The following is a 19,262-nucleotide window of genomic DNA, read 5'->3' as shown; positions in this document are numbered from 1 at the left end:
GTAGAAAACTTGGCTATACAAAACAAAAGACTTGCACAAGGGCACAAAAACTATTAAACAAAACTTACTTGGCATGAGGAAAAAGCATGAAAAAGAGCAGCATGGATCATGAGCGTGAACAGAGTGGCAGGAGTGTGAATGTGATGTCGCCAGGATGAACAACAGAAACAGAAAAGCTTATATAGTGACATAAACAGTGAAAACAGGTGCGTGACTCTAAACGTGAACAGGTGCGTGATATGACGATGTGAACCAGGTGAAAACTAATGAGTTGCTATGGAAACAAACAAACCAGGAAGTGCAACCAGGAACTAAAAAGAGTCCAAAAAACAAACAACACATGGCCAAAACAAAAACATGATCAACAGACATGACAGCTTATTTACATTTTGAGGAGAAAACTATCATTTACGGGGGATATTGATTTTTGAAATAGGTCAAGTAAAATAAAAATAAAAAATACAAATGTATTTCAGTTTTAGGAGTTAATCGATGGACCATCCTCAGTGATGAGCTGAACACATGTAGTTTTTTGTTATGGTTTAGGAGACCCTTGAAAAGTAAAGTTTTTTGAACATTATAAAATATAGTAACAATTACTTTCATCTTTTAACGTTGATGTTCCAGGTAATTTAATGTTCAGTAATGTATAGGATAGGCCAATATAAGCTTTGGCTTCCGCCTATTCCTTTTTCGGTCATTCTTTTTCTTTTCTTTTCTTTCTGTGTGTAAATGTGTATGATTGTTAATATGTCTAATCTGTATTGTTAAACTGCTCACACAAATTGGTTGATGGTTGATTATATGACCAAAATAAACCTATTCCATTTATTCATTCATAATCTATCGCACTCAGTTTTATTCCATTTTGCATGTAGTTATTCCTATTGATTTCTTCCCATTTCACTCAAACAACTAAACAAACAAATAAAAACACTTGCAGCTAACCACAATCAACGGCATACCATTTAGGAATACCTTCATTTGTCACTTTCTCATCTTTTCTTCACTTCCGTTTTCCTTTACAAACAACATCCTGTATCCATCTCTTCCTTACACTTCACACAATGTTTCTATTTTCTGTTCTCCTAGAAACCATTCACGTAACGTAAGGTTATAAACATCCTTTTCCCTTTTTTTCTCAAACCATCCTCTTCACCCTCAATCTTCCTTCACCTGCTCTCTCTTCCTCTCTCTCTCACTCTCTCTCCTTCTCTCACAATACAAACACAATAATCCAAAATAATCAGTCAGCAGCAATCTAAAACCATTCATGTCATGCATCATTATTTATCTCTTAACAATTTTTCCTCCTTCATAACCTGCATTTTAGAATTTTAGCTTTAGATATGATTTAGGGCAGTGGTTTTCAACCTTTTTCCCAGTAAAATAAAGAAATAAAATACAGCATAATGTCATCAATTTCTGATTTATTAAATTGTATAACAGTGCAACATATTGCTCAATTTTTGTGGTCTTACTTGAACTGTTTGGACACAAAAAAATATAAGAATAACAAACGTTTTAAAAATTAAACAAGTGATTAAAATATAATAAAGATTTCTATACATATAATCAATCATCAACCTTCTTTGGATATTGTAATAGTGATCCATCTGGATTCGTGAACTTAATTCTAAATATGTATTTTGTTGAAGTATTATTCTATAAATATATTTATAAAGGATTTTTGAATGGTTGCTATTTTTAGAATATTTAAAAATCTCACGTACCTCTTGGCATACCTTCAAGTACCCCCCTTTTTGTCAGGGCGGAAACACCATAACCTCCTTTGAGAACTACTGATTTAGACTATAAAAAAATTCACGTCATTGACTGTACAACTCCTCTCTGGGGGGGCTAGGATGACAGGGAATGCAAAACAATAACAGTGCAATACTTTTTCATAACATGGTCGCTAATGCCTAGTTTGTCTTGTTATATTCTTATTTTACTGTTCTATTTTTATTCTCATTGTAATATTTTTCTATTTTGTTTCCATTTATACCCCTATTAGTTACTGTTTACTTTTTCCTTCTTCTTCCTGAGGGAACTCTCCTGAAGGAATCAATAACGTGTTATCTGTATATCTATCTATCTATTGTTAACCCGAGCACAATTCATGACGTCATGCTTATCTTGCAGACAGTTATTTCCATTTAGTTTTATTCTCTACATGTAATTCTACATGCACCTTCATTTATCACTTTGAAATTTGCTTTCTTTTGTTATTTATTTCAATTATTGTTTGTGCTGATAACTTACGTTCTCATTCTTTGTCTGTCTTCTGATTAGAATTTGTTTAACGCTTCTCTACGTTTTGTTTTGACTATGGCGCTGAGTGTTGGCGACTATTATCTGTACTTCTCCCTCGCCTGCGATTTAGACTCCATGACTCACACAGGTTGACAATATATATTTAATACCAGTTGCACAGACAAAAGTTAAAAATGTTTTAGAATATACATTTAAATGTTATTTTATTGTGTGTATATTCTTAAAACAATTAAAATGTCAATGTATTTAAATAATCAATTTATCTTTATCAAATTTAAATTCAATATTATTAATTTATTTGTTGTATAACTATTAATTCAACGTTACAATGTGTCCTACTCTATGATGTGTGTGCGTGGTTGTGTTTATCTCAACTTCCACACAGGAACTGGATGGATCAGATAAGCAGGGGGGGGAGTTCTGGACTTTCCTGCTTAGGCTGCTGCCTCCGCGATACACCCTCTTGATAAGCGGAAGAAGATAATTATATAGATGGATCATTCACTCATATGTTTTCTGTACATAACTTTGTCTATTTTCTCACAAGCACACACATTTTGGGCAATTTCACAGCTTTTGCAGATTTAGCGGGGGTGCAAAAAAAAGCGTGAGGGAACTCTCACAAAAGCGTGAAGGGAGGGAGTATGCTTGCCTTTCAGAAGAGGGAAATAACACAGATAAAACCTGCAGCTGGTGCTACACAAATGTTATTAAATTACGCACATATTTAAATGCACCAACATAAACTGAATCACTAAGCACACACACACACTGCTCAACATTCATCATTATACACACACATTTACAAATGTAAAATACCACCCCATGTCCAGACAAATATAAACAACTAATGCACGCGTGCTTGTGGAACCGGCCATCTCATAACACAACCTGCAGGTCCCTTCTTACTCATACAACGGCGATTAACCCGTTCAGCGGAGCAACACCTGCGTTTACTCCCTGACCAACACGGATAACCGGCCTCTAAGGCGCCATAGGACCACTGGGAATCGCCCAACAATCCTACAGTACATCGTGTCTGGTCAGTCCATACAGTTTCACCAAAGCTCTACTATATGCAGCCTGATCTCTACCTGTCTATACTGCAGCAAATTTCCAAATTCGTGACAACTTGGCTCAGTTGATCTCCTTTACCGGAATCACTGAACGATCACCTAATATCAGGCTTTTTACCCGGCCACGCAGTTTCCACATAGACAGATATGTCGCACCTTCATAGACGTCATAAATTTGTGTGGGCCAAATGTCACACGAGTTAGCAAACCTTGCCTTAAATTTCGCTGTGTCCAACTCCGGCTAACCTGATGCACTTGCAGAGAGAAGCCTCCTCTGCCGACAACGACAGAGGAGGGAGAGGTTAAAAAAAAATGTATTCGTCTCACATCGTCTATGCTAACACTCCAAACCACCAAAATTCTATTAACAATCCCCTTATAGCTAAAAACAAGAAATCACAAGTTTTCAACAAACACACAGACAAATAATCACATATAAAACAACTCAATCCAACCATAATTTACCCCATTCCAGGTTGTTTTTGGAGAACCTGACTAAACCTATCTTTTATCAAAAACAGGTTCAGCAATTAGTCTTATCGATCCCGTTCTCTCCAGGCAGAAAATGTTTACACTTTAAGCAAACTGCTTACCTTGTGATGCGCGCGTGCAACACATTGTCTGCCTGACAGAGAGAGCGGGAGCGGCTGTCGACCTGTAGTTTCTGGGCCATCCTGTACGTGACGCCAATTTGTGTGGTGGATTGTCCAGAGCTTAAACAGCAACAAAATTGAATTTAGTACAAAAGTTTATTTACCCATTATCAAGTCAGATTGAGCTGTCCATGCAGACACACAACGTCCTCCGGAGGACACACAAAAGCAATCTCTCTCGAGTCCCGGTCTCCTGCCATTTTTATCTGTTGGTTCGTGCGTCACAGTTCTTTCTCGTGCGTCATTTGTTTTTGCAACATCCTTGGATTCCTTAATCATACTTCAACAATCAAAACATTCTGTAGACAGGTTGGCACGACTTAATATTCACTTTTGTCCCACACCCGGGGACACAGAATAGAAGAGAAATTAAATGAGCATACATTCTTGACAGACATGAAATATAGGTCAAAGGTCAGAAATTCTACTACATTTGATCAGCCGTTTACTGCTGTGTTACAAATACTGTTTGGAAACAATTAAGGTATGTAAATAAACATTTACAAAATATTTCTGTGTAAATAAGTCAATTCATAACGTATATATCTGCGGCTCACAATACCTTTCAGTGAGCAAAACTTGTCCAAAAAATATATATTTTTCTTCTAAAATTTTGTGGGGGTGGCTTATATCCAGGTGCGCTCCATAGTCCGGAAAATGGTCATTTTGGTTTCAGTTATACATGGCCCAGCTCCAAAAGTACCTGTTAGATGAACTGGAAATTTTTACTTCATGGACGTTGGGTAGTTGAGATGCAGTCCAAAGAGAATGCACACAGCTTTTGGCAGGTCTTGAATGTTGTCCATCACAACTTCTCCCTAAATGATGATTCTCAGTGTGGCTGGGCTGAGATGCAGTGAGGATGAGGGCACATCACCTTCATGTTCAACCAGGAGGATCCCAATGTCAAAGTTAGACTCGCCGAGTTGGTGCTTTTCGAAACACTCGTAGCAATATGTGTTTTAAAAAATACAAGTAATATGAAGATAATACTTCACAAACGTTAAAAGTGTATCAAACAAACCTTTAATGAAGTGGTCACTGCAAACTCCTGAATTCTTCGACTCTGCTCCTTTGGACTGGAGTGCGTGCTACTTTTTTCGTTGTCATTTTGTAAAATTTTGCACTCTTCTGTTTATCTATGTTACCTCTCGAGGAACTCTGAAGAAACTTTTATCCTTTTTGCGGTTTAAAAAGTTCGTACAGCCGAAAACAACGCAAGAATAGGGCATTTTTCTTCGAGAAAGTCTAAATGCCGCCTACTACCCATTGAGAACAGACGCTGGCTTGACCACCACGCATATTTGATGAGCGGTAAGTTAGCAGGACGTGATGTCATTTAAAACCAAACATTTGGCCAAAGATGTAGATAATAGGTTTAAGAAAGATGTACCCGGCCTGATGATAGGTATAGCATAGACAGACCTGCGAAGGTGATTTACTTCAATGTACAGATCATTGGCACCCAGAGCGTTTCTTTTTCAGGGGCAGTTTCAGTTTCACAAATTCCTCAATAAATTCACTAAAACGTCTTCATGGACTGATTGAGTCTGTTTAGCTGATGGAGATATCTTCTGCAGCCAATGGGTCTATCATGATGACTTCTGTTGTGTTTGATCAGCATTTTAGTGCCATGTTACAAACACGGTTTGGAAACAATTAAGGTATGTAAATAAAAAACATCTCCAGTTTGCCACCCTCGTGATTTCCTGACTAGGACAAAAGCTGTGAAAACAGCCACAGTTGAATGAGGAGCCTACAGAGGTTTTTGTGCGGGTGCAGCAGAGATGTCAGTCATTGTGGGCTGAATGGCGCAGTAGAAGACTGCAGAGTCGTTCAGCTGCAAGTCTTCGATCTTCAGAGGAGCTCGCTTGGCGGTGTCATTGATGCTGCAGCTCAACCTCTTTTCAAAGCTGCTCTCAGTCTTGCCCTGACTCCTCATGGATAGGCTCAGGATGAACTTTGGTGCCGCCTGCCCGTCCTGTTTGTACCAGAAGATGTAGTCGTTGCCTACAGAATTTTCATAGCTGCAGTCCAGCGTAACTGAGTCGCCTTTCATGGCGTACACATTCTCTGCTGGCTGGTGCACCGTCTGGCTGCCACATCCTGTCAGAGGACAACAAATGTGGTCAAACATCATATAACCTGACATGCTCACCTCAAATGGCCTTACCAAGGCTCCAGGCAGCCATCAGCACACACACCAATGCACGCTTCATGTTTGCACTCCTGGGCTCCGTGCACGCTGACTTGGTGGCTGAGGAGGCGGGGCCTAATCCCAAAGAGGGAGGCACTTCACAAACACATCACATACATAGGTGTAGTACTGGGGGAAACATGCCTCTTCAATATTTCATTATTGGAGAAAGACACATTTGTCCCCAAAAAATATACCGCAATGGTATACATGGTTTTGTTTTGAAAGCGCAACACATCGTCATGTGACTGACAGGCCCCTTACCTCACAGCAGGGGGAGAGAACCAAAAGAAAGCAGGCTGTGAGGGCGACACTAAGCAGACGGTCTGGAACGAACTGTTGGGAACATTGCCATGAATATTGCATGTTTATAATGTCTTGCCGTTTGTTTATTTTCATATTTAGAAACCATGTCGTTTGAGTTTAGTCATCTTAATCCTGGCCTAGTCACTCGTACATAATTTAATTGCTAACTTCGTCGAACAGTGTTCCTAATCAGAATCATTTTCATTGGCATCATGCAAATGTGCAATGACATTGTTGTGTTTTATCATTCCTCAATAAATTCACTAAAACGTCACTGTGGACTGATTGAGTCTTTTTAGCTGATGGAGAGCTAGGTTCCGCAGCTAGAGGGTCCATGACGATGACTTCTGTTGTGTTTGATCAGCCGTTTACTGCCGTGTTACATTCACCGTTTGGAAACAATTAAGGTATGAAAATAAACATTTACAAAATATTTCTGTGTAAATAAGTCAATTCATAACGTTTATATCTGTGGCTCATAGCCCGGTGCGAGCCAATATATGGAAAAATATATTTTTCTCCTAAAATGTTGTGGGTGCGGCTTATATCCTGGTGCACTCCATAGTCCGGAAAATGGTCATTTTGGTTTCAGGTTACCATGGCCCAGCTCCAAAAGTACCTGTTGGATGAACTGGAAATTTTAACTTCATGGGCGTTGAGGAGTTGAGATGCAGTCCAAAGAGAATGCACACAGCTTTTGGCAGGTCTTGAATGTTGTCCATCACAACTTCTTCCTAAATGATGATTCTCAGTTTGGCTGGGCTGAGACGCATTGAGGATTTTTAAATGTCTTTAAAAAAATACAAGTATTATCAAGATAATACTTAAATGGGAAGCACAAATATTAAACGTGTATCAAACAAACCTTTAATGTATGCAAACTCCTGCATACTTCGACTCTGCTCCTGGAGTGCGTGCTACTTTTTTCGTCGTCATTTTGTAAAATCTTGCATTCTTCTGACGAAACTTTTATCCTTTTTGCAGTTTAAATAGTTCGTACAGCCCAAAACAACGCAAGAATAGGGCATTTTTCTTCGAGAAAGGCTAAATGCCACCTATTACCCATTGAGAACAGACGCTGGCTTGACCACCACGCATATTTGATGAGCGGTACGTTAGCAAGACGTGATGTCATTTAAAACCAAACAATTGGCCAAAGATGTAGATAATAGGTTTAAGAAAGATGTACCCGGCCTGATGATAGGTATTGCTGAGAGAGACCTGCGAAGGTGATTTACTTCAATGTACAGATCATTGGCACCCAGAGCGTTTCTTTTTCACGGGCAGTTTTAGTTTCACAAATTCCTCAATAAATTCACTAAAACATCTTCATGGACTGATTGAGTCTGTTTAGCTGATGAAGATATCTTCCGTAGCAAGTGGGTTTATCATGATGACTTCTGTTGTGTTTGATCAGCACTTTACTGCTGTGTTACAAACACGGTTTGGAAACAATTAAGGTATGTGATGAGGTGGCGACTTGTCCAGGGTGTACCCCGCCTTCCGCCCGAATGCAGCTGAGATAGGCTCCAGCACCCCCCGCGACCCCAAAAGGGACAAGCGGTAGAAAATGGATGGATGGATGGAAATAAAAAACATCTCCAGTTCGCCACCCTCGTGAGTCCTGACTAGGACAAAAGCTGTGAAAACCTCCATAGAACCAGCTCTCAAACAGCCACAGTGGGATGAGGAGCCCACAGAGCTTTTTGTGCAGGTGCAGCAGAGATGTCAGTCATTGTGGGCTGGATGGCGCAGTAGAAGACTGCAGAGTCGCTTAGCTGCACATCTTGGATCTTTAGAGGAGCTCGCTTGGCGGTGTCATTGATGCTGCAGCTTAACCTCTTTTTAAAGCTGCTCTCAGTCTTGCCCTGAACAAATATATAGACTCTCAGGATGAACTTTGGTGCCGCCTGCCTGTCCTGTTTGTACCACAAGATGTAGTCGTTGAATCCAGAATTTTCATAGCTGCAGTCCAGCGTAACTGAGCCGCCTTTCATGGCGTACACATTCTCTGCTGGCTGGTGCACCGTCTGGCTACCACATCCTGTCAGAGGACAACAAATGTGGTCAAACATCATATAACCTGACATGCTCACCTCAAATGACCTTACCAAGGCTCCAGGCAGCCATCAGCACACACACCAATGCACGCTTCATGTTTGCACTACTGGGTTACGTGCACTCTGACTTGGTGGCTGAGGAGGCGGGGCCTAATCCCAAAGAGGGAGGCACTTCACAAACACATCACATACATAGGCGTAGTACCGGGGGCGAAGTGCACCATCAATATTTAATTATTGGAGAAAGACGCATTTGTCCCACCCAAAAAATATACCGCGGAGGTAAACATGGTTTTGTTTTGAAAGCGCAACACATCGTCATGTGACTGACAGGCCACTTACCTCACAGCAGGGGGAGAGAAACGAAAGAGAGCAGGCTTTGAGGGCGACACTAAGCAGACGGTCTGGAATGATTTGTTGGGAACATTTCCATGAATATTGCATGTTTATAATTTCTTGCCAATTGTTTATATTCATATTAAGAAACCATGTCTTTTGAGCAGAGCCGGCCCAAGGCATAAGCGTACTAAGCACTTGCTTAAGGCCCCGCGGCCACCAGGGGGCCCCCAAAAGCAATTAACAAAAAATTATTATTTTTATTTTTTGCATGTACGAGTCTGACTGATGCTTTCTAAATGATCAAATATATATTATTGTACAAAAACACAATTTTAGGTCAACAGAGTGCTGCTGCTGATCTAGGCCTAGTGATTCTTCCTGCCACTCTTTAAGCTGCCTCTACTGCACCTGTGACGTTTTCCGCCTGCCGTGCAATGCCAGTGCGCACTGGGCATCAAAAGCGCAGATAGAGGCAAAACAATGTCACAAAAAAGGACATATCCTTCAGGTGCAGAAAAAAGGAAGAAGAAGAAAGTGGAAGAGGTGAAAAAATGCCATGATGAAGGTATGTTTGCATGACTTGGTAATAAAAAGTTTATCAAAGAGATTTGTAGCTGTAATTAGCTTAAGCTAGGTGACGTTAGCTAGCTAGCGCGGTGCTAGCAATATGTTTTTAGCATCAGGTTACTAGTGAGATATGTTGTTTGCACAATTTGTTTGCAGCAGAGCACGGTAATTTATGTGAGTAAAATAAACATTATTTTTTACATCAACTCATAAGTTATGTGAAACTTCCCCAGGAGCATTGTTAAAATACTTTAGAGGCACAGAATCAGCCCAGAGCCAGTCCACATCCTCAGGCTCAACTGTGAGTGATGAATCAGGTGAGGAAAACACTGTCACCATACAGTATACATTTAATTTCTTAGTATAAACATTACACCTGAAGGGAAATTAATATAGTCAAAGTATCTCATTAATATGTGTGCCTATATGTATGTATGTATGTATTTCATCTTAGGTCCATCTCCATCCTCTACAGTGCTCTCTCACACACCTCCATCCTCTGTGCCCACTGTCCCCTCCATGTCTAAAACCACAGCTGATTTATCTAGTAAGTTAACTGCAAAACACCCTTTATAATTGCTCATTGTACTGCAGAACATTCTGAGATTAATAATGATGTCCAACAATGCAATTTAATGACCTTATAGGTCCTTCTTTTTTAGTCATTGTCTTTCTTTGGTCACTTCCTCAGCAACTTCCACCACAACGTCCCCTTCACACCATGGACCATCATCAGCTCCGCCAGTTGACCCAGCTGAGTGGCCTTCTTTCCTCTCAGATTCAGACAGGACTGAGCAGGTGATCAGAGGACCACTGTCTATTAAGGAGAACTTTTCATTCCCCAAACGGCATGATGGCCGAAGTTTTCATTATCATTATACGTACAGACAGCTAGTCAATGGGGAAAAAGTCAAGCGTAGATGGCTGACTTATTCAAGAAGTAAAGATGCAGTCTATTGCTTTTGCTGCAAATTATTTTCCAAAAAGTCCTTAAAACTGGCAGCCGAGGGACAGCGGGATTGGGTCAACATAGGTGCAATAATAAAGTGAATCAGAATCAGCTTTATTGTCCAGTTATGTTTAACACACATGGAATTTAACTTCAGTAGACTGCGCTCTCTTTGTACAAAGTAAACATTAAATATGAACAATTAACTAAAAATATAAACTAGTAATTAAAGACTAATATGTACAAGACTGATGAGACAAGATGACACTTTTACTGTAAATACAAAGCTTTATCACTTGGACTGTTCAACCCAAGGCCACTCTTGTAGCTGAATGTTTTCTACATTTTAAGATTAGGAACCATATGTGGCACTCTGGACATCATTCGTTCATTCATTGGTATTATTTATGTTCTTAACCGGGCCACCCCCATATCTTTATAAATGACATGTCATTTGTAAAGACAGACCAGGCTGACAATAGGATAATGTAAACAACACTGCCAGAGCCGCAATGAGTTTATAGTAGGTGTGTGAATGATCAACAATCAATATTATTGGCAGAAATAGAGGGCCCCAAAATCAAATTTTTCTTAGGGCCCCATGGAGGCTTGGGCCGGCACTGCTTTTGAGTTTAGTCACATTAATCCTTGCATGGTCACTCGTACATAATTTAATTGCTAACTTCGTCGAACAGTGTTCCTATTTAGAATAATCTTTATTGTCATCATACAAATGTGCAATGACATTTTGCAAACTCCACTCGTTTCTTGTGGAAAAAGATTAAAAGGATTAAGTTACGTCAACACTAGCTAAAATGTTTTGTCATCCCCTTCCAGGTAGCAAAATGTCACCACCACAAAAGAGTGAAACAGCAGCACGAGCTCTATTTAAAAAAGAGTAACCTGAGTGTGAGTAACGGTTACACTACAACACAAAGACAACACATAATTATACTCGAACATTAATCAAAATGTATGACATTGTTAGATACTATGTGCAATTATGTCTTAAAGGGGAAGTGCACTTTTTGGGGAATTTTGCCTATCGTTCACAATCATTATGAAAGACATGATGACAGATGGATTTTTTTTGATGCAGTCCAAATATTAAATAAACCTATATAAAAGTCAGCTTACAGCAAAGCCAATAGGAACTCCATTATTCCGCCCATAAAATTGGATAAATAACCATTCGAAAAGCACCAACAATACTCAAGTTACATTTCAGGACTTGAATATTAACCAAGTATTTGTGATCTTGTTATTTGAGTGCTAACGTTTGACAAACTATTTATAGTGGCGTTGTGATCACTTCCTTGTGTCCCTATGTTTACATCATCGAGTGGTCTGCTGTTTCCTTGCTTCCCTGCTCCCTGTAAGTTTATTGTAGATCATAAATCCTGCCTCTCACCTGGAAAGTAGATGGCTGAAATTATAATTGTCCTAAGGCGCCATCTTTTGGACAAGTTTGCTCACAGCAGGTATTGAGGGTTGAAATTGTACTTCCAGTTTTGATTCTGTAAACCGGGAATAAGCGTCCATAGCATTTTTGCTCGAAAGGATTTTTCATTTATCACTCCAAGCAACATTTGTAAGTTTGACAGTTTAACTGAAGCAATTCTTACTTATTGAACCGTCCCACGTGTGACGTCTGTAGAAGTGTTTTCATGCTTATTCATACGTAATGTAATGAAGCTAGCATTAGTTAGTATGCCTACACATTTACAGGTGTTTGTGTTAGTGTTATTAACTTACAATGGCATCCTATTTGCATTGTTTCAGTTTCACAAATTCCTCACTGAATTCACTAAAACATCACCGTGGACTGATTGAGTCTGTTTAGCTGATGGAGAGCTAGCTTCTGCAGCTAGTGGGTCCATGACGATGACTTCTGTTGTATTTGATCAGCTGTTTACTGCCGTGTTAGAGACACGGTTTGGAAACAATTAAGGTATGTAAATAAAAAACATCTCCAGTTCGCCACCCCTGTGATGTCCTGACAACGACAAAAGCTGTGAAAACCTCCTCAGAGCCAGCTCTCAAACAGCCACAGTGGGATGAGGAGCCTACATAAGTTTTTGTGCGGGTGCAGCAGAGATGTCAGTCATTGTGGGCTGAATGGCGCAGTAGAAGACTGCAGAGTCGCTCAGCTGCACGTCTTGGATCTTTAGAGGAGCTCGCTTGGCGGTGTCATTGATCCTGCAGCTGAACCTCTTTTCAAAGCTGCTCTCAGTCTTGCCCTGACTCCTCATGGATAGGCTCAGGATGAACTTTGGTGCCGCCTGCCCGTCCTGTTTGTACCAGACGATGTAGTCGTAGAATCCAGAATCTTCATAGCTGCAGTCCAGCGTAACTGAGTCGCCTTTCATGGCGTACACATTCTCTGCTGGCTGGTGCACCGTCTGGCTGCCACATCCTGTTAGAGGACAACAATCTGGTCAAACATCATATAACCTGACATGCTCACTTCAAATGACCTTACCGAGGCTCCAGGCAGCCATCAGCACACACACCAATGCACGCTTCATGTTTGCACTCCTGGGCTCTGTGCACGTTGACTTGGTGGCTGGGAAGGCGGGGCCTAATCCCAAAGAGGGAGGCACTTCACCAACGGTATTACATCCATAGGCGTAGTACCGGCGGGGGGGGAAGTATACATGCTTTTGTTTTGAAAGTGCAACACATCGTCAAGTGACTGACAGGCCCCTTACCTCACAGCACGGGGAGAGAAACAAAAGAGAGCAGGCTGTGAGGGCGACACTAAGCAGACGGTCTGGAAAGATCTGTTGGGAATATTGCCATGAATTTTGCATGTTTATAATGTCTTGCCAATTGTTAATATTACAAACCCTGTTTTCATATGAGTTGGGAAATTGTGTTAGATGTAAATATAAACGGAATACAATGATTTGCAAATCATTTTCAACCCATATTCAGTTGAATATGCTACAAAGACAACATATTTGATGTTCAAACTGATAAACATTTTTTTTTTTTGCAAATAATCATTAACTTTAAAATTTGATACCAGCAACACGTGACAAAGAATTTGGGAAAGGTGGCAATAAATACTGATAAAGTTGAGGAATTCTAATCAAACTCTTATTTGGAACATCCCACAGATGAGCAGGCTAATTGGGAACAGGTGGGTGCCATGATTGGGTATAAAATCAGCTTCCCAAAAAATGCTCAGTCTTTCACAAGAAAGGATGGGGCGAGGTACACCCCTTTGTCCACAACTGCGTGAGCAAATAGTCAAACAGTTTAAGAACAACGTTTCTCAAAGTGCAATTGCAAGAAATTTAGGGATTTCGAACATCTACGGTCCATAATATCATCAAAAGGTTCAGAGAATCTGAAGAAATCACTCCACGTAAGCGGCATGGCTGGAAACCAACATTGAATGACCGTGACCTTCGATCCCTCAGACGGCACTGTATCAAAAACCGACATCAATCTCTAAAGGATATCATCACATGGGCTCAGGAACACTTCAGAAAACCCCTGTCACTAAATACAGTTGGTCGCTACATCTGTAAGTGCAAGTTAAAGCTCTACTATGCAAAGCGAAAGCCATTTATCAACAGCATCCAGAAAAGCCGCCGGCTTCTCTGGGCCCGAGATCATCTAAGATGGACTCATGCAAAGTGAAAAAGTGTTCTGTGGTCTGACGAGTCCACATTTCAAATTGTTTTTGGAAATATTCGACATTGTGTCATCCGGACCAAAGGGGAAGCGAACCATCCAGACTGTTATCAACGCAAAGTTGAAAAGCCAGCATCTGTGATGGTATGGGGGTGTATTAGTGCCCAAGGCATGGGTAACTTACACATCTGTGAAGGCACCATTAATGCTGAAAGGTACATACAGGTTTTAGAACAACATATGCTGCCATCCAAGCGCCGTCTTTTTCATGGACGCCCCTGCTTATTTCAGCAAGACAAAGCCAAGCCACATTCAGCACGTGTTACAACAGCGTGGCTTCGTAAAAAAAGAGTGCGGGTAGTTTCCTGGCTCGCCTGTAGTCCAGACCTGTCTCCCATCGAAAATGTGTGGCGCATTATGAAGTGTAAAATACAACAGCGGAGACCCCGGACTGTTGAACGACTGAAGCTCTACATAAAACAAGAATGGGAAAGAATTCCACTTTCAAAACTTCAACAATTAGTTTCCTCAGTTCCCAATCTTTTATTGAGTGTTGTTAAAAGAAAAGGTGATGTAACACAGTGGTGAACATGCCCTTTCTCAACTACTTTGGCACGTGTTGCAGCCATGAAATTCTAAGTTAATTATTATTTGCAAAAAAATAATAAAGTTTATGAGTTTGAACATCAAATATCTTGTCTTTGTAGTGCATTCAATTGAATATGGGTTGAAAAGGATTTGCAAATCATTGTATTCCGTTTATACGGTATTTACATCTAACACAATTTCCCAACTCATATGGAAACGGGGTTTGTATATTCATATTTAGAAACCATGTCTTTTGAGTTTAGTCATATTAATCCTTGCATGGTCACTTGTACATAATTTAATTGCTAACCTTGTCTAACAGTGTTTCTAATCAGAATAATTTTCATTGTCATCATACAAATGTGCAATGACATTTTGCAAACTCCACTCGTTTCTTGTGGAAAAAGATTAAAAGGATTAAGTTACGTCAACACTAGCTAAAATGTTTTGTCATCCCCTTCCAGGTAGCAAAATGTCACCACCACAAAAGAGTGAAACAGCAGCACGAGCTCTATTTAAAAAAAGAGTAACCTGAGTGTGAGTAACGGTTACACTACAACACAACGACAACACCTAATTTTACTCGCTCATTAATCAACAATCAACATGTATAAAATTGTTAGATTCTATGTGCAATTATGTCTTAAAGGGGAAGTGCATTTTTGGGGGAATTTTGCCTATCGTTCACAATCATTATGAAATTCATAATGACGGATGGATTTTTATTTATTTTTATTTATTTATTTATTTATTTTTTGTCCTGTCCAGCTTCATAGGCAAATCATATAGTTGATGTAGATGCCCATATCGGCTGTTCAGATTTACTTTACAAAAGAGAAGTGTAGAATGCTTCTGTTGTGGCCTTATTTGTGTTTGACTTTATTAAATTTATTTATATTATCATTTGGTGCAGCTGGGCCGGTGCAGGGGCTGATAGAAAGAAAAAAAAGGAAGACAGAGGGGGATTTTTTTTAATGCAGTCCAAATATAAAATAAACCTAAATAAAAGTCAGCTCCCTGACTGCTCCCTGTATGTTTATTGTAGATCATAAATCCTGCCTCTCACCTGGAAAGTAGATAGCTGAAATGATAATTGTCCTATGGCGCCATCTCCAGTTAGCCACCCCTGTGATGTCCTGACAAGGACAAAAGCTGTGAAAACCTCCACAGAACTAGCTCTCAAACAGCCACAGTGGAATGAGGAGCCAACAGAGGTTTTTGTGCAAGTGCAGCAGAGATGTCAGTCATTGTGGGCTGAATGGCGCAGTAGAAGACAGCAGAGTCGCTCAGCTGCACGTCTTGGATCTTCAGAGGAGCTCGCTTGGCGGTGTCATTGATGCTGCAGCTGAACCTCTTTTCAAAGCTGCTCTCAGTCTTGCCCTGACCGATTTTGAAGCGGCTCAGGATGAACTTTGGTGCCGCCTGCCCGTCCTGTTTGTACCAGAAGATGTAGTCGTTGCCTCCAGAATTTTCATAGCTGCAGTCCAGCGTAACTGAGTCACCTTTCATGGCGTACACATTCTCTGCTGGCTGGTGCACCGTCTGGCTGCCACATCCTGTCAGAGGACAACAAATGTGGTCAAACATCATATAACCTGACATGCTCACCTCAAATGACCTTACCAAGGCTCCAGGCAGCCATCAGCACACACACCAATGCACGCTTCATGTTTGCACTCATAGCCTTTGTGCACGCTGACTTGGTGGCTGAGGAGGCGGGGCCTAATCCCAAAGAGGGAGGCACTTCACAAACACATCACATACATAGGTGTAGTAACGGGGGGGGGACGTGCCTCTTCAATATTTCATTATTGGAGAAAGATGCATTTGTCCCTCTCAAAAAATATACCGCGGAGGTATACTTGGTTTTGTTTTGAAAGCGCAACACATCGTCATGTGACTGACAGGCCCCTTACCTCACGGCAGGGGGAGAGAAACGAAAGAGAGCAGGCTGTGAGGGCGACACTAAGCAGACGGTCTGGCACGATTTGTTGGGAACATTGCCATGAATATTGCATATTTATAATGTCTTGCCGTTTGTTTATATTCATATTTAAAAACCTTATCCTTTGAGTTTAGTCATCTTCATCCTGGCATGGTCACTTTTACATAATTTAATTGTTAACTTCGTCGAACTGGGTTCCTAATCAGAATAATCTTTATTGTCATCATACAAATGTGCAATGACATTTTGCTAGGCTGACCATATTCTGAAATCCCAAAAAGAGGACACATTAATGCGTGCCAAGGCGGGCAGCATGCCAAGGCCGGGACTTGGTGAAAATTTGCCAATGATACTCGAACTTGCTTCATAAGTAATATATTTATTTAAATAAAGCATTTTTCTCCTATGCTGACAGTAGTGTTGGCGCTAGGAATTTTCAAAATGGGGTCCCAGGGACCCCATCAAATCATACAAATGGGGTCCCACAGTAAATTTTTGGGGTACCACTTTTTTGTAAGCGTTTTGAAAACAAATGACAAATGTATGCATTATCCTGTTATATCTCACATTCTATGTTGTGTTTTGGAAAAAGGTTGTCATAAACGAGCTCTCGCCCTGCACAGCTGTTTTGTGCTTTGTAGTGTCGATATGGGCTTGTAGATCTTTATTTGCCACAGATATACACGTTCCTGCTTTGCCCACAGTGCATTCTGCTTCCCATGTGTCACGGCCAGGACCAAAACACAAATACTTTTTCCGCAAATCATCCGTGAAGTTGCATTTACTTTTCGGCATTTCTTGTTTTCATGTCTGTCTCCACTCACTAGCTCTCTCGCTCTGTGTCTCTGCCCCTCCCTCACCAATGTTTCTGCGTGCGCACCTTCACAGCTTGTTTTGTTTAACCCCTTCTTAACTTAACCCTAGAGTCTAGAGTCGGCAACCTTTATCACTCAAAGAGCCATTTTGACGAGTTTCACAAATGAAAGAAAACAATGGGAGCCTCAAAACTCTTTTGAAATTTAAAATGAAATAACACTGTATACAAAGCTTTTTATTGCTTTGTGCTATGTTTAAACCAGGGGGTCTCAGACACGCGCCCCGGCCCGCACTTTAATATGACAGTTTAAAGTTAGGGCGGCCCGCGAGATTTATATGAATAGCGTTCAACAGCATCATAGTTGCCGATCCTCCCACTTTTACCGGGAGGCACCCGAAATTTTGGCGCAATGGCACTGATTCTAGTGATTCGTACTGTCAAAAGAACTGCCGATCCCATGAAAACAAGCCACATGAAAACAAAATGACAAAACGTGTGCAATAGTGATGGGATCGGCAGTTCTTTTGACTGTACTGAATCACTAGAATCAGTTCCTTAAATTGATTCGTTCAACAAATTCGTTCACCGAATAACCCCCCCCCCCAAAAAAAATTGGGGGGGGCGTGCGTAGTACAGACAGTACAGTGCAGACATTCGAGCACTGCGTAGGGACTCGCGTTAATCTAACAACAACAACAGTTGCAGTAGAAGGGATAATAATAATAATATGAATCAGAATTGATCCCCAAGGAGAAATTTATTTTTGTTACAATAACTGTGTAAATAATAGCCTATGTATGTGTACATACATTAGTTATTATTTTTATTTTAAATCTTCTCAAAACAGCCTGCTTACACTTTACCCCCCGCCCCTTCTTTCTGTCTCCTCTACTAGTCTACTCTCATTTTGTTTTCATGTGGCTTGTTTTCATGGGATCTGCAGTTCTTTTGACAGTACGAATCACTAGAATCAGTGACTGACAACGCCACACGGTGGCCGCAGTTCAGTACGTGTACCGAATCACTTCTGCAGTTCTTTTGACGGTACGAATCACTAGAATCAGTGACTGACAACGCTACACTGTGGCCGCAGTTCAGTACGTGTACCGAATCACTTCTGCAGCAGCAGTACAGTTTAATTGCAAATCAGCATTATTATAATGATGATGATAGCTACTAAACAACAACAACAACAACAGTTGCAGTAGAATGGATAATAATAATAATAATAATATGAATCAGAATTGATCCCCAAGGAGAAATTTATTTTTGTTACAATAACTGTGTAAATAATAGCCTATGTATGTGTACATACATTAGTTATTATTTTTATTTTAAATCTTCTCAAAACAGCCTGCCCTACACGTTACCCTCCGCCCCTCCCCCTCGCGTCGCTGCTGCTCAGCCTGCACGGATTTTCTTTAACTTTATGTGTTGAGATAATGTGTTTGTTTTCATGTGGCTTGAGTCAACATTAGCCGTTAGCTTGGAGAATGAATGGAGAACGGATGCCAATGGCATGAAACATATCCCCGCGACAGGGGGAGAATCACTCGCGGCATTGGGGCAACCAGAGCAGAGAGCGAGAGCGTTGTCGTTCACTGAGTGATTCATGTCGTTAATCCGCGGTGAACGAATCGTTCGCTCAGTCCCTCCCCCCGCCCTCTCATTGGCTGCGTTGTTCGCCGACGTCGAGGGTTCAGTGAGTCACAGAATGCGCCAGTTCCACTCATACCGGCATGGTCGCGGCGGAGCTCAACTGAACTGAGAAAGGAACGAATCAGTTCATTAAGTGATTCGGTTCAGTACGTTCACTCAAAAGATTCGTTCTTTCGAACGAATC

At 40.8% G+C, this 19,262-nt stretch overlaps 1 protein-coding gene and 4 gene segments (V, D, J or C); 1 reads left to right on the top strand and 4 right to left on the bottom strand.

Annotated features, from left to right (window-relative positions):
* Window positions 1-5,762: 5,762 nt before the first annotated feature.
* LOC133657011 (T cell receptor delta variable 1-like) lies at window positions 5,763-7,231 on the bottom strand. The segment is given in 3 exon segments: window positions 5,763-6,112; window positions 6,180-6,299; window positions 7,129-7,231. Coding segments are annotated over 3 exon segments (573 nt in total).
* A 945-nt stretch (window positions 7,232-8,176) lies between these two features.
* LOC133657010 (T cell receptor delta variable 1-like) lies at window positions 8,177-8,666 on the bottom strand. The segment is given in 2 exon segments: window positions 8,177-8,553; window positions 8,621-8,666. Coding segments are annotated over 2 exon segments (423 nt in total).
* A 524-nt stretch (window positions 8,667-9,190) lies between these two features.
* Window positions 9,191-15,455, top strand: LOC133657543 (zinc finger MYM-type protein 5-like). 2 transcript variants are annotated; one of them, XM_062059001.1, is made up of 6 exons: window positions 9,191-9,473; window positions 9,709-9,792; window positions 9,930-10,022; window positions 10,167-10,273; window positions 11,262-11,333; window positions 15,122-15,455. In XM_062059001.1, exons 1-6 carry the CDS (start codon window positions 9,389-9,391, stop codon window positions 15,185-15,187), a joined length of 507 nt encoding a protein of 168 aa, XP_061914985.1. In that variant the 5' UTR covers window positions 9,191-9,388; the 3' UTR covers window positions 15,188-15,455. The 2 variants fall into 2 exon arrangements, with proteins under 2 accessions (XP_061914985.1, XP_061914984.1); XM_062059000.1 differs by lacking the exons at window positions 11,262-11,333; window positions 15,122-15,455 and having other exon boundaries at window positions 10,167-10,720.
* On the bottom strand, window positions 12,403-12,952 carry LOC133657822 (T cell receptor alpha variable 38-1-like). The segment is given in 2 exon segments: window positions 12,403-12,840; window positions 12,907-12,952. Coding segments are annotated over 2 exon segments (396 nt in total).
* A 233-nt stretch (window positions 15,456-15,688) lies between the features above and the next one.
* On the bottom strand, window positions 15,689-16,326 carry LOC133657008 (T cell receptor alpha variable 38-1-like). The segment is given in 2 exon segments: window positions 15,689-16,213; window positions 16,281-16,326. Coding segments are annotated over 2 exon segments (423 nt in total).
* Between the last annotated feature and the right edge of the window lie 2,936 nt (window positions 16,327-19,262).

Source organism: Entelurus aequoreus, linkage group LG09, assembly GCF_033978785.1.
Source record: "Entelurus aequoreus isolate RoL-2023_Sb linkage group LG09, RoL_Eaeq_v1.1, whole genome shotgun sequence".
NCBI classification, from domain to species: Eukaryota; Metazoa; Chordata; class Actinopteri; order Syngnathiformes; family Syngnathidae; genus Entelurus; species Entelurus aequoreus.
The sequence above is the reverse complement of the archived record's forward strand: the minus strand, read 5'-3'. Positions and strand labels throughout refer to the sequence as shown.